The 22005-nt window shown below is 42.2% G+C and overlaps 2 protein-coding genes across 3 annotated transcripts; both read right to left on the bottom strand.

Annotated features, from left to right (window-relative positions):
* Positions 1-1020: 1020 nt before the first annotated feature.
* Positions 1021-15282, bottom strand: mst1rb (macrophage stimulating 1 receptor b). 2 transcript variants are annotated; one of them, XM_088308849.1, is made up of 21 exons: positions 15147-15282; positions 11805-13098; positions 9995-10171; positions 9788-9910; positions 9531-9701; positions 9286-9446; positions 8310-8457; positions 7635-7771; positions 6757-6936; positions 6550-6649; positions 5974-6192; positions 5743-5889; positions 4787-4940; positions 4539-4628; positions 3786-4001; positions 3626-3706; positions 3376-3557; positions 3165-3274; positions 2909-3074; positions 2557-2693; positions 1021-1739 (listed from the first exon to the last, which is right to left on the bottom strand). In XM_088308849.1, exons 2-21 carry the CDS (start codon positions 13023-13025, stop codon positions 1505-1507), a joined length of 4155 nt encoding a protein of 1384 aa, XP_088164975.1. In that variant the 5' UTR covers positions 13026-13098; positions 15147-15282; the 3' UTR covers positions 1021-1504. The 2 variants fall into 2 exon arrangements, with proteins under 2 accessions (XP_088164975.1, XP_088164976.1); XM_088308850.1 differs by lacking the exon at positions 8310-8457 and having other exon boundaries at positions 9342-9446.
* Positions 15283-15946: 664 nt separating this feature from the next.
* On the bottom strand, positions 15947-21204 carry mon1a (MON1 secretory trafficking family member A). The gene is made up of 6 exons (XM_088309269.1): positions 21068-21204; positions 20250-20401; positions 18770-19141; positions 17724-18489; positions 16938-17085; positions 15947-16846 (listed from the first exon to the last, which is right to left on the bottom strand). The coding sequence occupies exons 2-6, from the start codon at positions 20371-20373 to the stop codon at positions 16706-16708; spliced, it is 1551 nt and encodes a 516-aa protein (XP_088165395.1). The 5' UTR covers positions 20374-20401; positions 21068-21204; the 3' UTR covers positions 15947-16705.
* Positions 21205-22005: the final 801 nt, after the last annotated feature.

The raw sequence follows: 22005 nt of genomic DNA on the forward strand, positions 1-22005 counted from the left end.
TATTCGATGCCTTTCAATATCAACTTTGTCCGCGATGATGTTTTATTAAGTCTCCATTTGTCACAAGAAATGGAGTACGGGTAAAGTAGTACTTCAGTTAGAATGAACGGAGTACTTAAGACCTGGAATTGGAACATGTGAAGTTCATCCCCATGCTTGTTCGGGTTCGGGTTCTTGTGTGAATGTGAGTCTGAATCGTTTGTCAGGAGCTGTAATTTTGTGGAGAAATAAATTAAGGTCAATTTTGGAGTCTCTACTGTAGACCACTTTTACGAGATCAGATTCATCCCTCGACTTTGTCAATGGATGATGATGATGATGCTTAGGTACATTCAAAAGACAGAAAGCGCAGAAGATGAAAGATAAACATCAAAGGGCATACAGTATACGACCTTATGGTGAACCCTGCTCAGGAGAAACGTTTTGAGATGATCCGAGAGTAAAAAAGTGGAGATTTTTGACATCTCCATCGGGTTCTTTATAAATATATTATATATATATATATATATCAAAGGCCCCACTACGACTTGGCCAGATGAAAAAAAAAATATTTCATGTTTATTTCCCTCTGGTTTTCTTTGTGTGAGTGAGAAGTGGGGATAGCGCAGGGAGTGCCGATGCCAGGGGAGATGTTGGTTTGGTTTGTTTGAGAGGATGACAGAGTGGTTGTCAACTCTGACTCTTTCATCTGCTTTGATTTTTTTTTTTATTAGAAAATGTTGTACCTTCTGACAACTAACTCTCCAGGGCCAAGTAAATGCGAAAAAATTAAATGATGCCGAACTGCTTGGGTTCTCTTTGTCTGTTTTTATGGTGCATCTACATTACTTGTGTTGCTATGCTACTACAAATACAGAAGGGTCAGTATGAGGCAAACATAAAAAATGTTCATCTTTCATTTTCGGAGCCGAAAAAGTATGTAACGCAATCCTGACCTCTAGTGGTCACTCTAATACTACACATAACTCGTAAAACGTTTACACGACGCCCTCAAACGATTATAACACAATTATAAACAAATAAATATTTTTAATGCATGTGGACAATAAGAACCAAGTCAGATTTCGCTTCAGGGAGTGTGGTACAAATCTACAGAACAATCATTGGACTGCAAAAGAATTAAAATAGGACTAACAGCTGACTTGTCATACCAATGTCATACCTTGACATATGGAAAGCCATTTGAGCATTTATTCGATATCCTTGACATGATATAACTTATAGTTCTGTGGGCTACTAGTACATTCTGTCCTCCAAAGCAAGACAATTCACAGGATGGCCCCATTTTTCACTAACAAGCTCAGTTTCAATATTTTTTACGTAGCTGCTGGCCACTCTCAGCCACCGTCTGTCTGCCTCTTTCGAGTTGACACAACTTTGGCGTCGCCAAAACTTCTGTGAACTATGGCCCATTGGACGGACGGAGTATTGGTGCACTTGAATTACGTTTTTTTTTGTCCTCGTGTGTTTTGAACAGACATCGGGTCAGTTTGGAGGGAACGGATCAGGAGGAGACCGAGCCCGAGTGGCTCTCAACGTCCGTGGAGTCGTTTTCGTCAGCAGACTCGGTCAGCGCTGGGTAGGGCCTCGGCTGGTCCAAGTTGACATACGTGACGTTCAGACTGATGTAGTGTTCTCCCTCAAGGCTTGAGAGGATTGTGGTGACAGCCGACACCAACGTAGCAAAGCTGGGCCTCAACTCGGGATCGGGGTCCCAGCACTCGAGCATAATGCTATACCTGGAAGAATAAACAAAACGCTTTGTGGCAATTCCGAAGCTCTTGCAACTATTTTCTATGACAACGCAGCTGTATTTCATGAATTAGCAATGTAACAATCCGCTTTGTGTTCCTTTAAACAGGCGCAGATATTTTAATTTTTTTCTGGTGGTGTCTGGTGAGATTTTTCAGAAGTAAAATGGGAGCTCAAAAAAGGTTGGGAAATACCGCGAAGAACGCTAAAGAATGAATGGCTTATGTATTTTAATCTATCGCATGCAAAGGGGTTTGTCATTACCGATTTTTTTTTTTTTCTCCTGTGTGTGTGTGTTGTTTCTGATGTACATATTAACTACAAAAGTCAAAGAAAGCATAGCTTAACATGCTGAAATACCTAGTGGTGGACAATTTACACATTTCACGCTACTGAGTCACCAACTTGCCATGCGTCCACATATTCTCCATCCATATAGGAACTCGAGCTGGCTATCGATTGAAATTTCCAAAATCGATTTGATTCCATACACAAGGGCCCGATTTTGTTTACGTTTTTCAAAAAGACATTATTAAAAGTGTAGATGTTTGGTTTTATGAATCGCTATCGGTCTATGAAAAGGAAAATCGACTCAAATCTCGATATTTTTTTTTTTTAAACCCAGCCCTTTTAGGTACATATGAATAATAATTAATATTAGTGGATAAAATCAGTATTCTGTCTGAGGCAATGTTCTGTCCAGTTGAAATAAGCCGTCCACTTCAACATTGCAGTCCGAGTAAATCAATGCGATGTTTGTTGCAGTTCAGATGAATGGATAGATATTGAAATTGTAACACTTACAAGGGGTTAGGGCAATACTGAGGCTGGGGAAGGCGTCTGCCCTTCAATAAGTAGTGCGTGATATCATAAGGGTCCACTTCTGGGTAAGGACTTGCTCCTCTGGTCAGCATCTCCCACATCAGCACACCAAAAGACCACTGCTCCGAAGAGTGTGACAGGATATCAAAACAGAGATCTCTTCGTTGGTACAAATGCTGAAGTGTTTTATTACTTCCGGGACGTTCCGAATTGGAAGAAAACAAAAGCAACATTGAAAAAAATGATGCATCAAAGATTTTTTTTTTGAAATGATGTCGCAGGGCACCAAAATCAACTGCACAGCTAAACAAATGGTTTTCTTTTGTTTGCTTACCACGTCAGACTTGGAGGTGAACTTCTGTGTCCGTAGACTCTCAATAGCCATCCACTTGACGGGCAGTTTGGCCTTTCTGTGGTCTTGAATACTGTAGTACTCCTTATCAAAAACATCTCTGGCCATGCCAAAGTCGGCCACCTTGACTGTATAAGACTCATCCAGCCTAGGAGAGAAAACCAAAACATGAGGTCGTATCAGCAGCTCTGCGGAAGAATTGCTGATTTTTTTTTTCCTGCACGTCTCTTTGACCCACATGCAATTGCGTGCTGCGAGATCTCTGTGAACAAACTTCTTCTGAGCCAAATACTCCATCCCTTTGGCAACCTGCAGTCCGAAGCCAATAAGATCCTTCACGGTGGGGTTCTAAATAAAAAAATACGACAGTCGCAGTGATTGAAACCGGGCGAAAGTGTTCCGAGCGTTTCATCAATGAGATAACAAACACCCGCTGTCGCAATTCTCACCCTCTTCTCGCAGCGTATGAAGTGGCGCAGGTCTCCGTGTTTCATATACGGCAAAACCACCAGAGGAAGACCTTCTTGTGGCAGGAGGATGCCCAGCAGAGACAGCACGTTGATGTGATGGAAACCCTTCATTATGATACCTTCCTTCAGAAACTGCTCCACCTCCTCAACATCTGTTATTCCTGATGACATGCAAAAAAAAATTGATAGTTAAACCCTCAGAATGGCTCAGATCACAAACGTGACTCACTATTCAAAGACTTGACAGCACAGTGCATTTCTCTGCTGCTATGGTCCGTGAAGTAGCCATGATAGACGGTTCCAAAATGGCCTGCAGGAGAAACGGAAAAAGGCACAGTGACGGAGAATGATGGGGCCCAAAAATCAGAATCAGAATCAGAATTTCTTACCCTTGCCGATGATTCGATGGTGTTGCACAAGGAGCATTTCGGCAGGAATAAGAACATCTTTAACCTCCTCCAATAACTCTGGCCTAAAACTGGAAATGGAAATTTTCTCTGCAGCCATGAGAGGAGTGAGAGTCACGTCTATCGTGCCGGCAGCATAGGAGAGGCTGGGGAAGGCCACAGGCCCGGCAACGGGAGACGGAGGATTCAGGGATATGACTAAGAAAAGCGCGGAGAAAGGGCGGGTCAGAAAAGTAGGCTCGCTCTCGGGCTGAACGATTTTGCGTTTTGGGACCGAAATTGCGATCTCAGACAATGCAATTTCAAGATCGTCAAAGTTGCGTTTTTGTTGTTGTTTGTTTTTTTTGTTTTTTTAAGGGCACTTGTGCCCCACACTCATGAAGCAGGTCACACTAACCAGCGAGGTACTGATTAAAAAAAAATAAATAAATAGAAAATGCATTGTGCTGTTGCCCGTAGTCCCGAAACTAATTTATTTCGCTGTCGCTTGAATGCTATCTTGCGCCGCAGCAGAACGGACTTTATTTGTACTATATGCAAGAAACTTGGTATAACGGCATTTTCTGTCAAATTTGTAAATATCACTGCACATTGGGAAGAAAATCGCAAATTAAATCGAAATTGCAATATCTGTAAGAAAAAAAAATCGCAATATAATTTTTTTCTTAAAACCGTTCAGCCCTAACTTGCTCACTGTTTGAGCTGAGTACAGTAAGTTCTTATTCAGAAAGTCACCTCTCCTATAGTCTCCAATCGGTGACAACTCGACATTATTCGATCCAGAACGGCTAGCGCTGTGGGCCAAACGGCTCTCCACCATGGAAGCTGGAAAACATTTCACTTTGTTTTAATTATCAACCACTCATGAAGTGCGTAGACAATGAAACACAGAGGATGTTCCGCTTGAAAGACTTGCGTCATTCAACAACACCAACCCGCTTGCGGTTGTATAAACAGGTGTGGTCAAGGTCCACACAGCCTACCTTTCTTTTTCTTCCTCAAGTGCTTCATGACAGCGAAGGCGAGCACTGCCCCGGCCACCAGAGCTGCAAGGATGCCCAGCACGATCCCCACCATGTAGTGGTTGCTCACCCGTATCACCGTGCCCACATTGTGGACCTGCCCGTTAATGGAGATCTAGGAAGCCATTTTTTTACATTTTCAACAAAGGCTCTTTTCATTGCAACATTTTCACAAAGCAGATACATTTTTAAATGCATTTAACAGGCTGTCACACAAAGTGAATTTGCAAATGCTTAACGATGCAGGAGTCCACTGACGCTCTTTAACACCCTTACGCAGTAAACAAAGATGCCACCAGATGGCAGCAAAGCAATAAAATCAAGATGTTGCTTGAGCTATGAGTGCAAAAACAGCACTATGTGATTTTTTTTCTACAAAGAATGAGCAGATTGCAAAAAAAAAAAAAAAAAGCTAAAAAAAATAGCTGAATCTGCAAAAGCTGAACTGTGGGTTCTCACACATATCAGGTTTTCAAAGCCAATGTCATTTTTGTTTCTCTCGCTGATCTGATGATAGTTTGCCCATCCAAAGTAAATGAAAGCTCTGTGAATGAGAAACATGGATGCGACTTCCTGGCTTTGTCCAAACAGCTCACTAATTAACATGTTTTGTTTGAGTTGTTCATTCCACAAAATGGATAATCGTATTATTGCAGCTTGGGGCTGTTTTTGAAATTGTTCAGTGACTTCCTGAAGACTTACAGAATGTGCGTTTATTCGTCCAATGTTATTTTCACTCTCATTTTCAAAATATTTCTTGATGATCTTAACGTTTGACGGAGACATTTTGGAATCTCAGCTCAGTATTTTACACTAGAATCACAATCATTGCATTATTCTAAACGATGAGGTTTAATTAATAACCAGGGTCCTTGTGCAATTTGTTAAAAAAAAATCCGCCCTCATAGCAAACTAACCTTCACAGGCAGCCCCTCACTTGGGATGGTCACGTTTTTGGGTATCCTGCAGGTGATCTCATTATCCAAGACTTTAGCATCGCAGTCAACACCCGCCACCGTCATCACGATGGTCATACACGAGCTCACCAGGTTTAGTTTCTGATGCTAGGAACGGTGAGGAAAATCAAAACGTTATCGAGGCAAAGCCGACGACTGACAAGTCATGAGCGGAGAGCCATTCATCCTTACGTGTAGCGAAACTTCATCAAATCCCGGGTACAAATGCAACTCATGTCCCTCTGTTTCAAAGGGTATGGGCTCGCCATAAGGGTGGTAAGAAAACTCTTTGTTCCAAAGTCCCATTGCTCCGTCCATGTCGAAGGAAAGCTCTCCTTCTTCTGTCTCATCTCTTGGAAACACAGGCGTGACACATAGCATCCTGGTGGACAAAGCTTTGCCAATGCATTCCTGGAAACGAAGAATACAGTCGAATTTGAAAATTCGTACATTAGGGTACCTCAATCCTGTTCCTTGAGAACCGGTGTCTTGCCTTTTTTCCATCTCTCCCTGCTGCAACACACCTGATTCAAACGATCAGATAATCAGCAACATCTGCAGAAGCAGGATAGCAATCCTGATCATTTGAATCCGATGTTTTGCAGCAGGGAGAGATGGAAAAGAGGCACAGGACAGCGGCCCTGGAGGAACAGGATTGAAGACACCTGTTCTACATTGCAAAATGGGGGCAGGGAGGTTTGTTGCACTGTGCAACGTGCAAAAATATCGAATAACTAAACACAACATTTGTTCAAAGCACTTCCATACCCTTGTCACAGGCTTCAAGTGGCTCTCGTTGGGTTTAAAGTGGATGACGGTGCGATAAACAGAATCCAGGTTCTCTCCTTCGATCAAAATATTTGATCCCCTAGAGTTCACACAGAAACATAATAAATTGTTTATTTACATTTCAGCAACATTTGTAATAGACTTCGGTATGGTTGGTTCGTTTTTTTGGCCGTTTTACTGGCCTACCTGTCAAAGCTGCAGTCGGGCAGGACGGCTGTAATCTTGGGGTTTTTTTTGTAGTAAAAAACCTTAGTGGTGATGACAGGAGCCTTGTCGATGAAAACACTGAGCGGTACGTCCCTCACCTCTGAGATGGGCTGGGACAGACAGATGATGGACGACATATTCCCTTTAGGCTTTGTCACTCTGCAAAGAGGTATAGAAATGACATCTGATGCATAAGAGGGAATGATTCACAAATTCATTCATAAATAAATATGGGAACATTTGAAAAGGATCTGCCTCAATAGATTTGTCATAAATATTTAGCACGTCAAAAAGTCTCAAAAATAGAAAAAAATCATGTGAAAAGCCATCATTAGTCAAATGACATGATGGGACACGTTAGCAGAAAATGTCCATCCATCCATCCATCGTCTGTACCGCTTCTCCTCACTAGGGTCGCGGGGGGTGCTGGAGCCTATCCCAGCTATCTTCGGGCAGTAGGCGGGGGACACCCTGGACTGGTTGCCAGCCAATCGCAGGGCACACAGAGACGAACAACCATCCGCACTCACACTCATACCAAAGGGCAATTTAGAGTGTTCAATCGGCCTGCCATGCATGTTTTTTGGAATGTGGGAGGAAGCCGGAGTACCCGGAGGAAACCCACGCAAGCACGGGGAGAACATGCAAACTCCCCACAGGATGGCCGGATCGAACCCACGCCCGATGCTGTTTCTCACTGTGAGGCCATCGTGCTAACCAGTCGGCCACCGTGCCGCCCGCGGAGAATGTCGAGTCATCAAAATGTGTCATGGAAGAGCGTAGTTCAGTGAAAATCGTGCAAATGTGTAAATTCTTGTGGAATAAGGTGGTACAATATATTTAAAAAAAATTCAGACCTTTTGATAGGACAAGGCACATCATTGAGCGTGACTCTCCTTGTCCTCCCGGCATCCAAGTGAGCGCCAGTCACTGTGATCAAAGTGCCCCCGATGCGAGGTCCATAGTTGGGCTGGATCTCTGTGATGTTGGGTATCTGCATACACCTTCGCCAGTTAAGACAGGGAATCTTCCAAAATTATATGTGTAACATGTCCTCCGAACAAGGATGAAACTTTACTGATGATTGTGCAATTTATTTTTTGAGCAACATTTATCCGTAACCGTGTTACCTTCGAACCTAATTACCGTAAGAGTTGAAACACATTTCAAAACACACTCAAACAATTAGCTAACATATTTCACATTCAAAAGTCAATATTTACAAACACAAAATTCGTAGATACATCATTTACACACCTTTTGCCTCTTCGGAGGGGGTGCTAGTAAAAGAAATGTCCGTTTATCTGAAGATCAATATGAAACTCTTGGCCGTACTCTTTGTTAAGTTAACTTACGTGTGAACTGTACTAAACAGGACGTTTGCATTCAAAATAAAAGCAATTAGCTTAAACCGGAAGTAACACCTTCCAATGCAAATTTCAAATAAAAAAAAAAATCTTATAAGTAAAATCACTGCTGCTGTTCCAAAAATATGAATATGGTTAGTTACAATATGTAACAGACAACGTTACCAGAAATGTAAAGCCAGGCATTTGTGCCGTCCCGTCAATAGCATAGCGTCCCTCCACCTTCGAGCCTCCCACACCCTCATGCACCTCCACTGTAATGTTGACTGCTTTTGACAAGTCTGTAGCCCCGGAGCGGATCTTACACACCAGGCTAAAAAAAAACAAAAAAAAAACACAGTACACAAACATATTTGGGTCAGCATGTCCGGAAGGTCTGTTGAATATCTCAGAGAATTTAAATAGTACATGGGGTGCACATATTCTTATAGATAAGAGAAATAAATCACAATGCAATTCTGCAATGTTTTTTTTCTGACAATGGCGTTACGTTCTTACGGTGGCGACTGAAATCAAATTTAAACGTCAATCACACCGCGGCGTAGTATATTGCACTAATCAAAACTAGTTTGTTGCGGCGGAAAAGGCAGTAAATATTAGTAGGGGAAAAAAACAATATTAACACAAACACACACACACACACACATTTACTGAGTATTGAATGTTTATTCGCGTTTTGGTGATAATTCTGGGGTTTAATCATCATGTATTTTTTTTCTCAATGCATTTTAATGGGCGTCAACTAAATGCAAATTTTGACTATTTATTTTTTGGGCTGGCCTCAATCCAGCCCAAAAATAGTGGCAGTCAACTGGACAGAAAATAAACAAGTTGTTTAAATTCATAGATTTGTTTTCCTGATTGTTCTTTTAACATAATTTAATGAGGGTTTTTGATTCTGAATAAATGCTCACATTTAAAATAAATGAATAATCATGTTTACAAAATGTGATTTCAATATGAATAAAAATAATGATGATGAATATTATTATTATTATTATTACTGGGGTAAATGAAAGTTTATTTACAGTAAATTCTGAGGGGTTTTTTTCTGCATTGCGTAAGATACCGATGCGAACTAAGTACTTGCAATACAACTGATGCACAGTTCATTAAATTGAAGCTCACATAGTTCACTCACTGTGTGTTGTTACTCTTGACAGGAAGCACAATGCATGATGTCTGTCCCAGTCTAACCTGATGAGTTCTGGACGCAATAGCGGGTCTTAGGGGTGACTGGAACTCCCATCCGCACACTGTTAGCTCCGTTTGACCATCGGGGGGAGCAGTCCGTGGGAAGAACTGCGTCGATAAAGCAGAATTTATAGCACGACTTGGAATTTGAAAGGATTTCTACATGATCCAGGTGTCTAGAAGAAGACTAACCCCGGTGATCCGTGGTGGGCAGGACTCATTCCTCCAGTGAGTTGAGCACTCGCTCTCCCATGAACACACGCCTGAGCACCAGCCACAGCCCATGAACTTTGGGGCTGTCAGGCACGTGGCACAAGTCAGAAAGTGTTGACATCCCGGCCCTCTCTGGGGGACCTGAAACATCTGGAAGAGAGATGAACAATAATATCACTCACTTTGATAGGCTTGTGATTTATTTTTTATTTTATTATGATTTTTTTTTTTTTTACCTTGTCTCCAACCACAAAGAGGAGATACTCCGACGAGTAAACTGCAGCAATGGATGATATCCTTTGGTTGTCCACCAAAGAGTAATTAGCAAAGATAATCGGACTGGATCTTGTCAGCACCAGCTGCAAACACAAACATTTAAGATGAGAACGACGCATGTTAAAATCCACACGATCATATTGAAAAGAAAATGTACAGTAGCGTACCTGCAACAGCCGACCCGTGGACGTACCGATATGGGCAACGGTCTTGTTGTCGATTGTGGTCACCAACAGAGAGGTGAGGAGGACGTTTGTCATCTGCCGGTTGAACAGATCCACTCTGTAGTAAGGCTGGGAAACCATGGTTGGATGGTCTCGGCATGTGGCGTTGTTCTCCATGCTCTAGTCAAAAAGCCCCAAGCAGCAGACGCAGACGACGCAGATGCAGAGGGGACAATAACACCAGAACCAAATAAATAAAAATTGAAATAAAATGATCAAATGTGAGTAAATGGCACCGCCCCCAATTCGGACCGTTTTACTTTCTTTTCATCAGTCATCTGAGCGCTAATGAGACACTTGAGTCGGCACGTAGCTGCGCCGCAGGTTATTGTCTCTGGGAAATAAATGATTCAAAATGGCATACTGTAAATAATATAATCATTACATGATTAATTTACAGCAAGATTAACGAAGATGTGCCGCAACATTGAGCGAACAAGTACATCCTGGTCTATAGACTGATGTGACATCACTTTTTAAGCTAGTCCAAAGATGGGTAGCAAAAACAATAATAATAATAATAATAATGGGAATTGTTTGTGACCTTGGTTTGATTTTTGTGATATAACTTTCACCTACTTTGTAATTGCTGAGCGTGTGTTTTCATGACACAGAGTAAACCTAAAAGTGAACTGGGAGTGAATGCCGTCGTCTTCTCAAGCAGATACCACAGAAAGGAAATGTAATATTTGCGAGGCACGTGTGACGCACTTGGCAGCCCAGATGTTTGGATTGACTCACAAATGGAAAAAAACTCAATTTCTGACCCATTTTTTTAAAAACAGGTGGTTTGCGTTGTTGTGGGCGTGAACACAACTTGACTCACTGCCAATCAACAAAGCGCCCGTCATTCTCTTCAAATACGGTGCGTGAGCGAGACACAGATATTTGTTGACATGGCAGAAGAAGAAACTGATTTGCTCAGGGGTGCAAAGAAAGCCAATCGTAATCCGAAAATTAGTTATGATGTTAAAGATGTGTCAAATCGCTCTACTTTAAAATGTTTCTCTACCAGAATGGCACACATATTTACACACTGACTCAGCGACTGCAGCGTTCTTATTCGTCATACAGTATTTAGTGTCACTGTAGTCATTCTGCCACACCTCACTAACCTGAACAGACTCAGACCGATGAGCAATTTGTTGCTTTTACATTATTGCCCAACTGAATATATCTTCCCATGATAATGATCCTAACGGTGGAAAAGTAAAAATGTTGACAGAATTAATTGTGAAATGATGTCATGGATGTCTGTAAACAAATCAAAATCATGAGTTCACCTGTTAAACAAATGTTATGTTAATAAATAAGTAACCTGGAAATCTAAAAATGTTCGAAAACGCCACAGAGGCGTGTACGAGACAAAGCCGCTAATATAAGTACCCCGTCAAGATGTCAGGACAGCTCCAGTTGTTGTGAAATGTGCTATAAAAAATAAAATTGTATCGTATGGTATTCCCTGTAAATCCAATCAGAGGACTGAAAGCCAAATTCACGTGCAGTACCATGTTTAACCTGAAGATGGCTCTACACAGACAGATCTTTGCCCCAAATTCAAAATTTCAACAAACGTGCGCCAAAATGTTAAAATAATGACCAGGACATGTAGAGAGCATTACTAGACACACGTTTCCACGGTTTATTGGAAATAAAATGGGTGATTTTGAGGTGAATACGCTTCTAAGAGACCGCACCAAAATGTATCACATGCACCACAAGATGCAAGTCATCGTAAGAGCGGTTGACTCACCTCATGAGGGCAACTTTCACAGGGCTGGAAGTGGCAAAGTCCCCTGGAGAGTTGCTCGGGTCCAGACTCACAGCAGTCATCCACCCCGTCTGCGATCGCCTCATTGACGTTGTCCATGGGGAAGGCACACAGGGCTGAATCATCCTCTGTGACGCCATTGTCATCCGTCACCGCGAAGACGCCGTAGAGGATATCATCCTCCTCCTCCGCTCCCAACTCTTCAGCCAGCTCCCTGCCGGCTTTGCCAAAATGTGCTGCCTGGACGACGTTGTACACCACATCCTTGTAGGGTTCGCTGACCACATTCCTCCGCCGTCGTTTCGGTTCAAAACGACACTCGAGGATGACCTCGCGGTATCGTTTCATCTCCCATTCATTCCGCGGGAGACGGCCGAGTCGAGTTTGAAAGGGAGAAGATTCCTGATCCGGGCTCTCTCTTTGAACGGAGAGGAAGTACACAAACTCTTGAGTGAAAAAACTGTAGACGTATTCAATGTGGTACGTCCTCCTCAGCCCGGGAAGGACGGTCAGGCCACGAACATCTTTGTAGAAGCCGTCTTCTGTTGCCAACGGTCGACGCACGGATATCGACTTCCTCCCGTAGCGCTGAGTCACACTTTCATTCACAGTAGCGGCCACAAAGAAGTAGACCGTCTGACCCTCCTCCACCAGGGTGACTTTGGTGCCAAGCGGGCTGGCCACACAGTCGGGACAGTAGGCGGCAGAGTTGGAATCGGCTCCAAACAAACACTTGGAAATCGATGGCGGCTCTCCCTTGCCGTGGAGTTGGTGGAAATAGCAAAGACCGTACTGGGAACTTCCACAGGAATACAAATACATGAAGAAGGTGTCCAACAGCAACACCTGATTGTTGGTGTCCTCCAAGAAGTCGGGGTCTCGGTCAATTTGACACAGATCACAAACTTGGCATTCCGGACTTCCCACCGGCCCCGTACGAAGTCCCCACGTCTTCTCCAAGCTCCTGTTGACAGCTTCGATGACATTTTGCGAGGCGACGTACACCTCCTGGTACACGGAGTTGTTGACAATGTTCTGGATTGGGCCACGGGCTTGGAAAAAGGGCATGGTGTAAACCACGGAGAAGTTGACGGCGTTTGGGGCCAGTGAGGGACACGCGGCCAAGGCCAAGGCTAGCAGAGTCTGAAGACAGACGCACGTCCCCCACTGGGGGGTCCAGGTGGCCATCCCCACCCGGGGCATGCAGAGGGGCCACAGCACTCTGAGTTACCTCCACATCAGGACAAAAAACATCTTTCACACCGGCACAGGATATCTGGAGCAAAGGAAAAGACAAGATGGAGTCACTGAACAATCACTAAGAAATCTGCGTTTAGATTCGATTTTTTTTCCAATTGTTATTTTCAATTGGACAGAATAAGCTCTTGCAATTCATTTATTGGGCGGGTTAATGATCCCAGGAAGAGTTGCCATAACAGAAGGTTTAATCTTAATTGCTTCAACACACGATTGAGGAAGAATAATTCAATTAATCATCTGGATTTTGGCCTGTTTGACTGCCGCTTCCCCTCGGTGTTGGATTATTGGTGTACCGTCCAATTTAGCCTTGAGTATAAGTGCCAAATAAATACCCTATTCTGTATTATATTTGTATTTAATATTTGTCTTTAATTGCGCTAACATGACGTATATTTGCCCATAAGTACACTGTGGCGCAATCACAATGAACAACAATCCATCTCGCTATTCTCCATCCGGTTTATCCTTGTTCAGAGTCTCGGGTCGTAAACGTGACAAAATGATTCTATTTAACGTTTGCAGGAAGTCCGACTAAAAGTAACCTCATTCACCGTTTACTACCCTCAGCGAAATGTACTCGCACGGCGCTCTGTTTTTATTGTGTAAATACAGTATTACCTCACACTGTTGTGGCGTGAATAAGACATTTATTGGACTTTTTGTCCGATTAATCATGTGTCTCCCACAAGCTGTGGTCCGTCTTAAAATCGAAATTATAGTGATAGATTTTTTTTCCCGTAATCCGTAATGCCAAATGTAAATTTCTGGTTTCACAGAATGTATCTCAGCATTTGAAAGCTCTCCATCCTGTGCAGACATTAGCGAGTTGATCATTAACTTAGTACATCACACCAAAGGCTGTTACTTCCAAACGCCGGCCTCTCTAGTTGACATTCATGTCACAACCGTTACGTGCCTCGCGACGGAAATGATGTCCTCGGATGGACGCGCTGAGGAAAGTCACGATTGAATTGCTTGTCTGTTCATGTCCGAGCATTTTGTGCACTTTCAATGAGCAAATCAAAGTAGCCAAAAATACACTTTGATGGTGAAATAATTCACATTCACTTTTGAGAAGTTATTATTCAGTCTTGAAGATTGTTGTGTATTAATAATTGATGGAATGCCACAGATGTTTTTGTTATATTTTAACAGGTCGGAGTGAGGTTAAAGTTAAGTGTCTGAAAGTCAAGGTAGGAAGGGGCACATTGAAATGGCACTGTAACTTTCATAAACTACATGTAATTAATAAAACAAATTGAACTAAATTAATTTTTGGGGTTGTATTTTTTTTCACGTTTTTTTTGTGGTCAGCTCAAAAGTTCGACTGGAGGCTTAATCCGAGAATGTGTACAGGAACTCACAAGCGTTGGTCTGAATATGACATTTATATTCAGATATGGCTTTAGAAATTGGCAGCTGCAATATCCAAAAAATACACGATATAAGCTTCCTTGCTTGGCTGCTGATTAAACAAAAGGTGATCCGCATTCTCCATCAATCAATGATCGGTACCCACTCGGGTTTCAAGAGGCGAGCTGAACGACAAAAAGTGTGTTGTGACCCATGCAGATCAAGTAGTGATTAAGTGGAAGGGCAGGCAAACAAAAGGATGCTCTGTGGGGATGCACACTTTACTTTTATTTCCGAGAAATTTGATGTGGTGGGGGTCAAAGTGTGTTTTTTTTTTTTATTATTATTTTATGGGGTCCCAATTTGCTGGAAGCATCGTCACGTTAATGCATCACCTTGGTTCAGGTCAATAATGAAAGTTCATTATTGCACACAAATCAGTAATTACTTCAGCAGTCTGTTTTATTGGTATCTCTGAATTTGATTTTGTCTCACGCGGCAAGTGTTTTTTTTTTTAATCGTTTGAGTAGCTATTTGTATTACATACATGTCAACTTGTTTCAAACCGCGTTCATATGTGACATATCCTTCTAAAACGAAGAAGAAAGTTTACGTTTTATACATGACGTCAAAAAGTGCTCTCATCATGAATGAATTTGAACTCATTTTGGATTCTTGTTTTGCTCAAGTTTGTCTCAGGCGACGTCTTACCTGCACGGTTCATCTGCAGCATCGCAATTTGGTTCCTCTTGTTGAAATGTTTTGTCTCAGTTGTCACTGGGCTACAGACTGCACCTAATGTGAGAGTAGCGAAGAGGCAAGTTGGCCGTGGAGTGGGGCATAGTTTGTATTTGTCACCTCGCGACTGTTTCGTGCTGCTCGCCCCTCCTTCGCAGATGCCAATTGCGATTGCGCCAGTGGCGGCCATGGCGCGTCCAATCAGCTGATCACTTGCGTTCACACTAATGACATTTTTCGGATCAATGCTAAACACGATGTCGATGTCAAATTAATTTGCACGGGTGGAAAAGTAGAAGCTGTTGCGCAAAAAGTATGTAAGCGGCATATGCGGCGCATAGGGGCGTCACCGTACAGGGGGCGCCAAAGCGCTGCGAGGAGAATAATTTTTGAGTGGCCAGTTTATGGATTAAACACGGGTCGGGTATGGTTTGATCTAATCACTAATACTTATAAAGGCGCCCCTCTGCTCCGTGACTGTCACCGGCGCGCCGCGCGCACACAGAGACACAGAGTCCAGTGCGCGCGCCCTCGAGTACGCGGCGAACGTCTGATGATGCTAAAGATGGAGAAGCAAAATAGAACGTACACAGGGGCACAAAACCGCTCATCAGATTGTGATCGGCTAACTGTACTGTAAAGTTCTCCTTTCCTTGACTGTTATGTTTTGGAAACAGAACTGCATGTTTCATGCAGGTCTGCACAAGTCAAAGATGATGGTGCTCAGCCTGCCCCTACGAAATAAAAATAATTTACAAAAATAGACCATTAAGTTAAGCCATAATTTCAGTGTGATCATCTTTATTGCAAAATAAAACACAAACAGAAAGACATCCAATTTCAATACATTTATTTTGCATTTTTTTATTATTTATTATTATTTCATTTAATTGCTTTTAAGCCTTGCCATCAGTTCAAGCATAACAAAATGTGGGCAGAAAGAGGTGAAGAGTAACACCTCACAAAGAGATGAATTGACAAATTAACAAATTGATTAAAGCATTTTCATCAATACATAAGTGCAGTGGTATTTAAGTTAAAACAAAAAAAAAAAGCTGACGACCTTACATTAGGATGGAAGTTCATACAACCCACAATTGTGATCCATGACATTTCTCTTCAAACTGTCATTTCATGCATGTGCTTACAATACTGTAAGTATTATCCCTGCAATTAATGGTCATCGTGCGCAGAAAAAAAAACAGGAATGTATTGTGTAGTAACTCATAACATCACAGCAGAAGAATTCCAGTTAGCGCTGATGTTCCACCGCAGAGGTCCATCCAATTTAAAAAAAAAAACGCTTCAAAGTGATGCAATCTGGGTTGTGGACGCTGCTTTCATAAGGAGCAGTTATCAACCATACTAAGAAAATGAAAAATAACACATGGCTAAAAAAAATCAAATGACAATTTACTGTCTTACAATACCTGTTCAACCGTTCATTTAGTGGAAACTCTGCGTGTATAGCTTTGACAGCGAATGTACGCATACTCCCGAGTCAACATGTTCAGGCTTCATGCAGAGACGCGTCAATAAGTTAGAGGACTCAGGATAAAAAGGCGATCCTCCTCCTTCCTGATCCATTTGAGTAGTTTGCTGGCAGCAGAAACGGCCAACGCCTTTGTGCCCAGGGGACTGAAGCACAGGTAAAACTCAAAGCCACTCGTCACCTGCGGCGGGGGGGGGGACATTTACAGTACATGAAAGTCATTGTATTTCATGCGGAATTTTTCCCACCTGTAATCACTTGGACTCACATACCCATGCCATCATGTTTTCAGTTTCACCGCAGCGGTAGAAGGAGCGTAACGGTCTGGTTGGATGGTGCACATAACTGTGAAGGTCCTGGTACAAAGCCATGAGCCTCTCCTGCTCTTCATCTGACTGGTACACCAAAGGAAACTCTGGACTGGAGTCAGAAAAACACGTTGACGTTAATACGGTACGCATAATATATATAATACTGTGCCATGAGAACGAAACCTTAAATAATGTCAATGATTTGTGGAATACAGATGAAGTGTTTGTTTTTGCCATCACATCACAGGTTTTGGTGAAAACTGGTACTGAATTTTGACTTTTAAATCTTAAGGGGAGAAGTCACTTGGAGGAAATGAGGGGGAAAAAATTAAAGATCCCTCAAAAAACGACTACAAAATTTTATAACTGATGAATAGTTTAACGACCTTGTTTCATTTAAAATGTTAACTAATTAACAGTAACAATTCTTCATGAAAGCAGCCTGATTAACTTTGATCAAAATCTGACATTTGCAAACACGTGATTTTACTTTGGAAAACAATGATCAACATCTTGTGACCTATTTTCTGACATGTTACGGAACAAACAAGCAACTGGATTATTAATCATTTATCCATGCATTTTATGTGCTTTCAATTTGATTTTTTTTTTTAATTTGATTTTAAAAAGGAATAGAAAATCAAACATTCATCCAATTTATCGCAAAAATGATCAACAAATTAAAAGAATCAAGAGTTGCACCATTGATATTGTGTCAGCTATTTTCCAGAAATGATTGCCGCCCACCTGGTATACAACCCAGAGCTCTTTGATTTGTAGATGAAGTGCCTGAGTTCAGGAATGCCAATTTGAGCCACAGAATAGCTGCTAGACTTCAGCGCCTCCTTCAGGGCTTGATAAGCACTGCGCTTACTCAGCCTGTCGAGAAACTTCTGCTTGCAGTCAGACATGTTGAAAAAGTCCTCTCGGTCGGTTGAGACCAGGATAAGGCACAGCTCCGACGCAGGCTCCAAATAGGAAATGTGAGCGTGGAAAAATCCTGCGGTATTGAACTTTGGCAGACAGATGGGCGTCCAGCCTTCACCCTCTCGAAAAGACGAGGAGGAGCCGACCAGGTTGACCACCAGGTGCAAGTCTATGTGGTGAAGGAACTGGTCCTTTTTCCGAACCAGAGTAACCAGGCGGTCTCCGGCCAGCAGAATGGAGAAGACGAGATTTTTGGATTTGGCCGCCTGCAGGCTTGACGAGATGACGTCCCTGGAAGAGCCGGCCAGAGGCAGACAGGTGACGGCGCTGAGCAGCAGGCCCGGGTCGTGGTCCAGCCGATAGAGAAGGTTGTCGGTGAGATACTCGGAGCCGGCAAGGAGGCGCCGCAAGTCATAGTTCTGCTTGTGTTGGAAGATATGGTTGAGCTGCGTGAGGGTGAGCAGGCTGACAATCTGATAGTAGACATACTGCAGCTCCCTCAGCAGCTCTTTGTCTGATTGACACGTACGGGACACGCCCACCAGGACCAGAGGACTCTTGGTGAGGAAAACCACTTTACAGCCATCTGAGAAAAGAGATTGCACGGATACGGTCAGTCTCCATTTTTTGCATCGAGGGGCGCCTTTAAGTTCAAACAGAATTAAAAAAACAACCATCTTTCGTGTTTTTTTTATTGCAATTATTTCTGTGAGGTCACACGATCGAGCGTTTCCATCTATTTTGAGGCATATGTGAAAATATTCATCTAATTTAGAGTCGGGGCTTTCCACTATAAAGACATGAGTGCAGTACATCCCAAAAAAAAATCTGAAAAGATAATCTTATTTATTAGCGCTTGTTCTAACCTGCATGGATGGAGCGAATGATGTTGTTTTCAGCCTCAACAAAAGACACGAGGGCCATCATTACGCCCATGGTGCTGGACAGAGCCTCCTCTGTGCCATAACGGGTGTAAATTGGCTTTCCGGCCTCGCTCAGCACAAACATGTGCTTCTTGTGGCTCCTCCACGCCTCGCTGGACACATCCTCCTCTTTGCTCCTGCAGTCGGATGCAATATTGTGCTGCTCCACTCGTTGCTCTTCCACGAGCGCTCTGATATCCTCGGAGCACTCTCGAGATTTCAGCACCTCCGCCTCCTGGCGAGCCTCTTCGGCCTCCGCAGTCAGATCCTCAAAGGACTGTGCGTGGACAAACATGGCGCTTTTCTGACCCGCACCTGTGTGAATCAGAAGCATGCTCATTTCGAGTACAGCATTCAGAGCTTTGCAGAAGGATGGAACAAAAACAGAAAGTCTAAATAAAAATACAGCGGGCAATGAAGTGAATGCAACATTTTGGAGTGTGCCAGATGACATTTCTTTAACCGTTTGTGAGGTCATTGGTCACTGATATTAGATATCACAAAGAGCGTCTCAGATATGCAGTAACAACCATTCATTATTTTTTTTCTCCTTTCTGCTTGTCATCCTTTCAACAAACATTAGAAAATGAGAACTACTTTGCTAAATCCTCAAAGGGAGGTTAATAAGTGACAATGTCATTCTGTATGCATGCTTCACCCAGCACAATGGGTTCTTTTTTCCCCGCAGACTTGTCAAAGTAGGAAAAGCCCTGGTGGAAACTTGAATGCTAACATTAGCCAATGATGACTTTGTTCCATTAGTGCCCCCATAAAGTCCGTTCAAGACTGAGCATGCATAATATAAGGAACCTGGAAAAACGCAACTAAATGCGTATCACACGAAAATGGATTGTCTACTTTTAAAGTGAACAGTGAGAGTATTTATAATTATTATGACTCTTGTGACAAAATGCTTTAAAAGGAATGGATAAATGGATATAAATATTAATCAGGCAATCATAAAGCTCATTTTTAATTTTTTTTTATTAAACCTTTGCTGAGACTGTATGTCACATAGAATTAGGATAAAAGATCCAAGACAGAGAAGTAGCCATCGCTATGACTTTGGAGAAATAAATTTCTGGACACTAAGCAAGGAAACATAACTCTTAGGGTTCAATCATCTCAAGACAGACCACAAGTAAATGTTCTTCAAGTCAACATGCGTAGTTGAATTTATGTTCATTGTTTTATTTATCACATTTCGAGCTTTAAATGTTTGCTATTGAAAGAGAAAAACAAAGAGGGCATGCACTGTTGACCTAGAAAAGTGAAAACATTAGAAAAAAAGTATAATGTCTTGCTATCCCAGCATTTTCAAAAATATATTGATCAAGGTGAATGAGTACTCGGTTTTGGGGAATTCATCAATGTCAAATGGTCGGATAAGATTGATCTGTTGCTGAATTGTGGACAGCCTCACCTGGTTCTGTTCCCTCCACCAGACCTGGTGTGGGACTTTCAGCCCGCTCGGTGTAAAGATGGTGCACAGGGGTCAGGGAACCATTCTCCCATGGCACAGTCGGTCTTTGGCGTTCTCCATCCATTACTATTATGTCGAGCACGTGCACACACCTTGGACCAAGTACACGCAAGAAACTAAATCAATTTGGACCAAACTTATATTTGGTCCGTAAACCTTGTAAATGGTTTATAGTTACACACCTTTAATTTGGTATACCTGCATAATCCTGCTATATAAAATGTCTAGCTTTGTGCAAAAATAATGAGAATAATAAATACATTATTTATATTCTAAGTTTGCTACTTTATAAAGTTACATAAGCAGGCAAAATATGGTATAACTGTATTATAACACCTCTCAATGTGACAATAAACCACATTAAGTTTATCATCATTGAGGTTTGGTTTGATTTTGTGACGCTGGAGCCCCTCAAAATTACATTAACCTTAATAATGATGTAGGAGGCTCAGTTATGTAGAAAAGGCAACGTAGTGGCCGGGTGCTGTCTTGTGAACTTTCCGATGTAACTTTCCATAGAGTACAGCTGAACTTACTACTGTTATTCCCACTTAAAGCAGAGTACCAAAAAAGTATGTACTTTTTGTGTTTAAACTGTTCTGATACGACACATGTTGTTGTTGTTGTTGTTGTTTATACTCGAAATAGGTCAGACATGAAGCTCGATCGACTTGACAACTGACTTTCGATTAGATCACCGAACTAATTAGCGTTAACTCCGCATGTCTCGCCGTTTTAAACATAAAACAAATAACTACCGTTCATTTCCAGAACTGTCTGCAGCTCCGAACACAGTTCTCTTCTGTCACCGCAGTCAATTTGCTAGCTGAGAACGAATCATCGTCTTCTTCCTGCTTGTCAACCTCAGACACATTTTGCCCAGTACGGATACGGAAGTGTGAATTGTGGGAAATGTAGTTCTCTCCAGCTTCAGACGAAAGAACAATCTGTTGCGCACCCTTCCCAGCAACATATTTGAATGAAAACTAATCTTAAGGTAAATTAAAACCGTGATTTTAAAATACCATAGAACATTGTATTTATATATATATATATGCAGTAAGTAAAAAGAAGGAAATTCATGAAAATAGCTTGCTGATTGGCAACACCGGAAAGGAGGAGCCGGGACTCATGCGGCATTCGAGGAAGGTGGGAAAGCGGGACTCATCCCTCTCGTATTGCCCAGCTCTGACCTCAAAGTGTTCGAGGCTGATTCTGGTCAATTGTTTGTTACGCTGTCTCATCACAACACATTTAGACCTCCGATAAACATTCGTCATAATTTCCTTAATTTATAGAATTAAGGGAATATCTTCAAATACATGCATTTAATACATTTGATTAATTCCAGCAAATAACGTCATGCAGGGAGATAACAGCATACTTTCACGGAGGCAGTACGGATCGCATTGTGTTATGTGAAGTTTTGTGAATAAACTAAACAAATGTAAAAATTAAAAAATTTATATATAATGTTGTACATTATATTTTGTCATTCACAGTCTATCTCTATGGGGTCGTTGTGGTCGAGTGACGCCAAATTGAAATCGGCAGAACTCGGGCTCCTTTTTCCCCCTCGATTTAAGGTAAAATTGACTTTCAAGTTAACGCTTCCGAGTCGCAAAACGGAAAAATCCGACTTCCCATCTTCGTCGAATGTAGCATCAGTCAGTGAACACACCATTATGGGACGGGC

The sequence above is a fragment of the Idiotropiscis lumnitzeri genome, chromosome 11 (assembly GCF_059441095.1).
Source record: "Idiotropiscis lumnitzeri isolate Australia: NSW breed Sydney's pygmy pipehorse chromosome 11, RoL_Ilum_1.0, whole genome shotgun sequence".
Taxonomy (NCBI): domain Eukaryota; kingdom Metazoa; phylum Chordata; class Actinopteri; order Syngnathiformes; family Syngnathidae; genus Idiotropiscis; species Idiotropiscis lumnitzeri.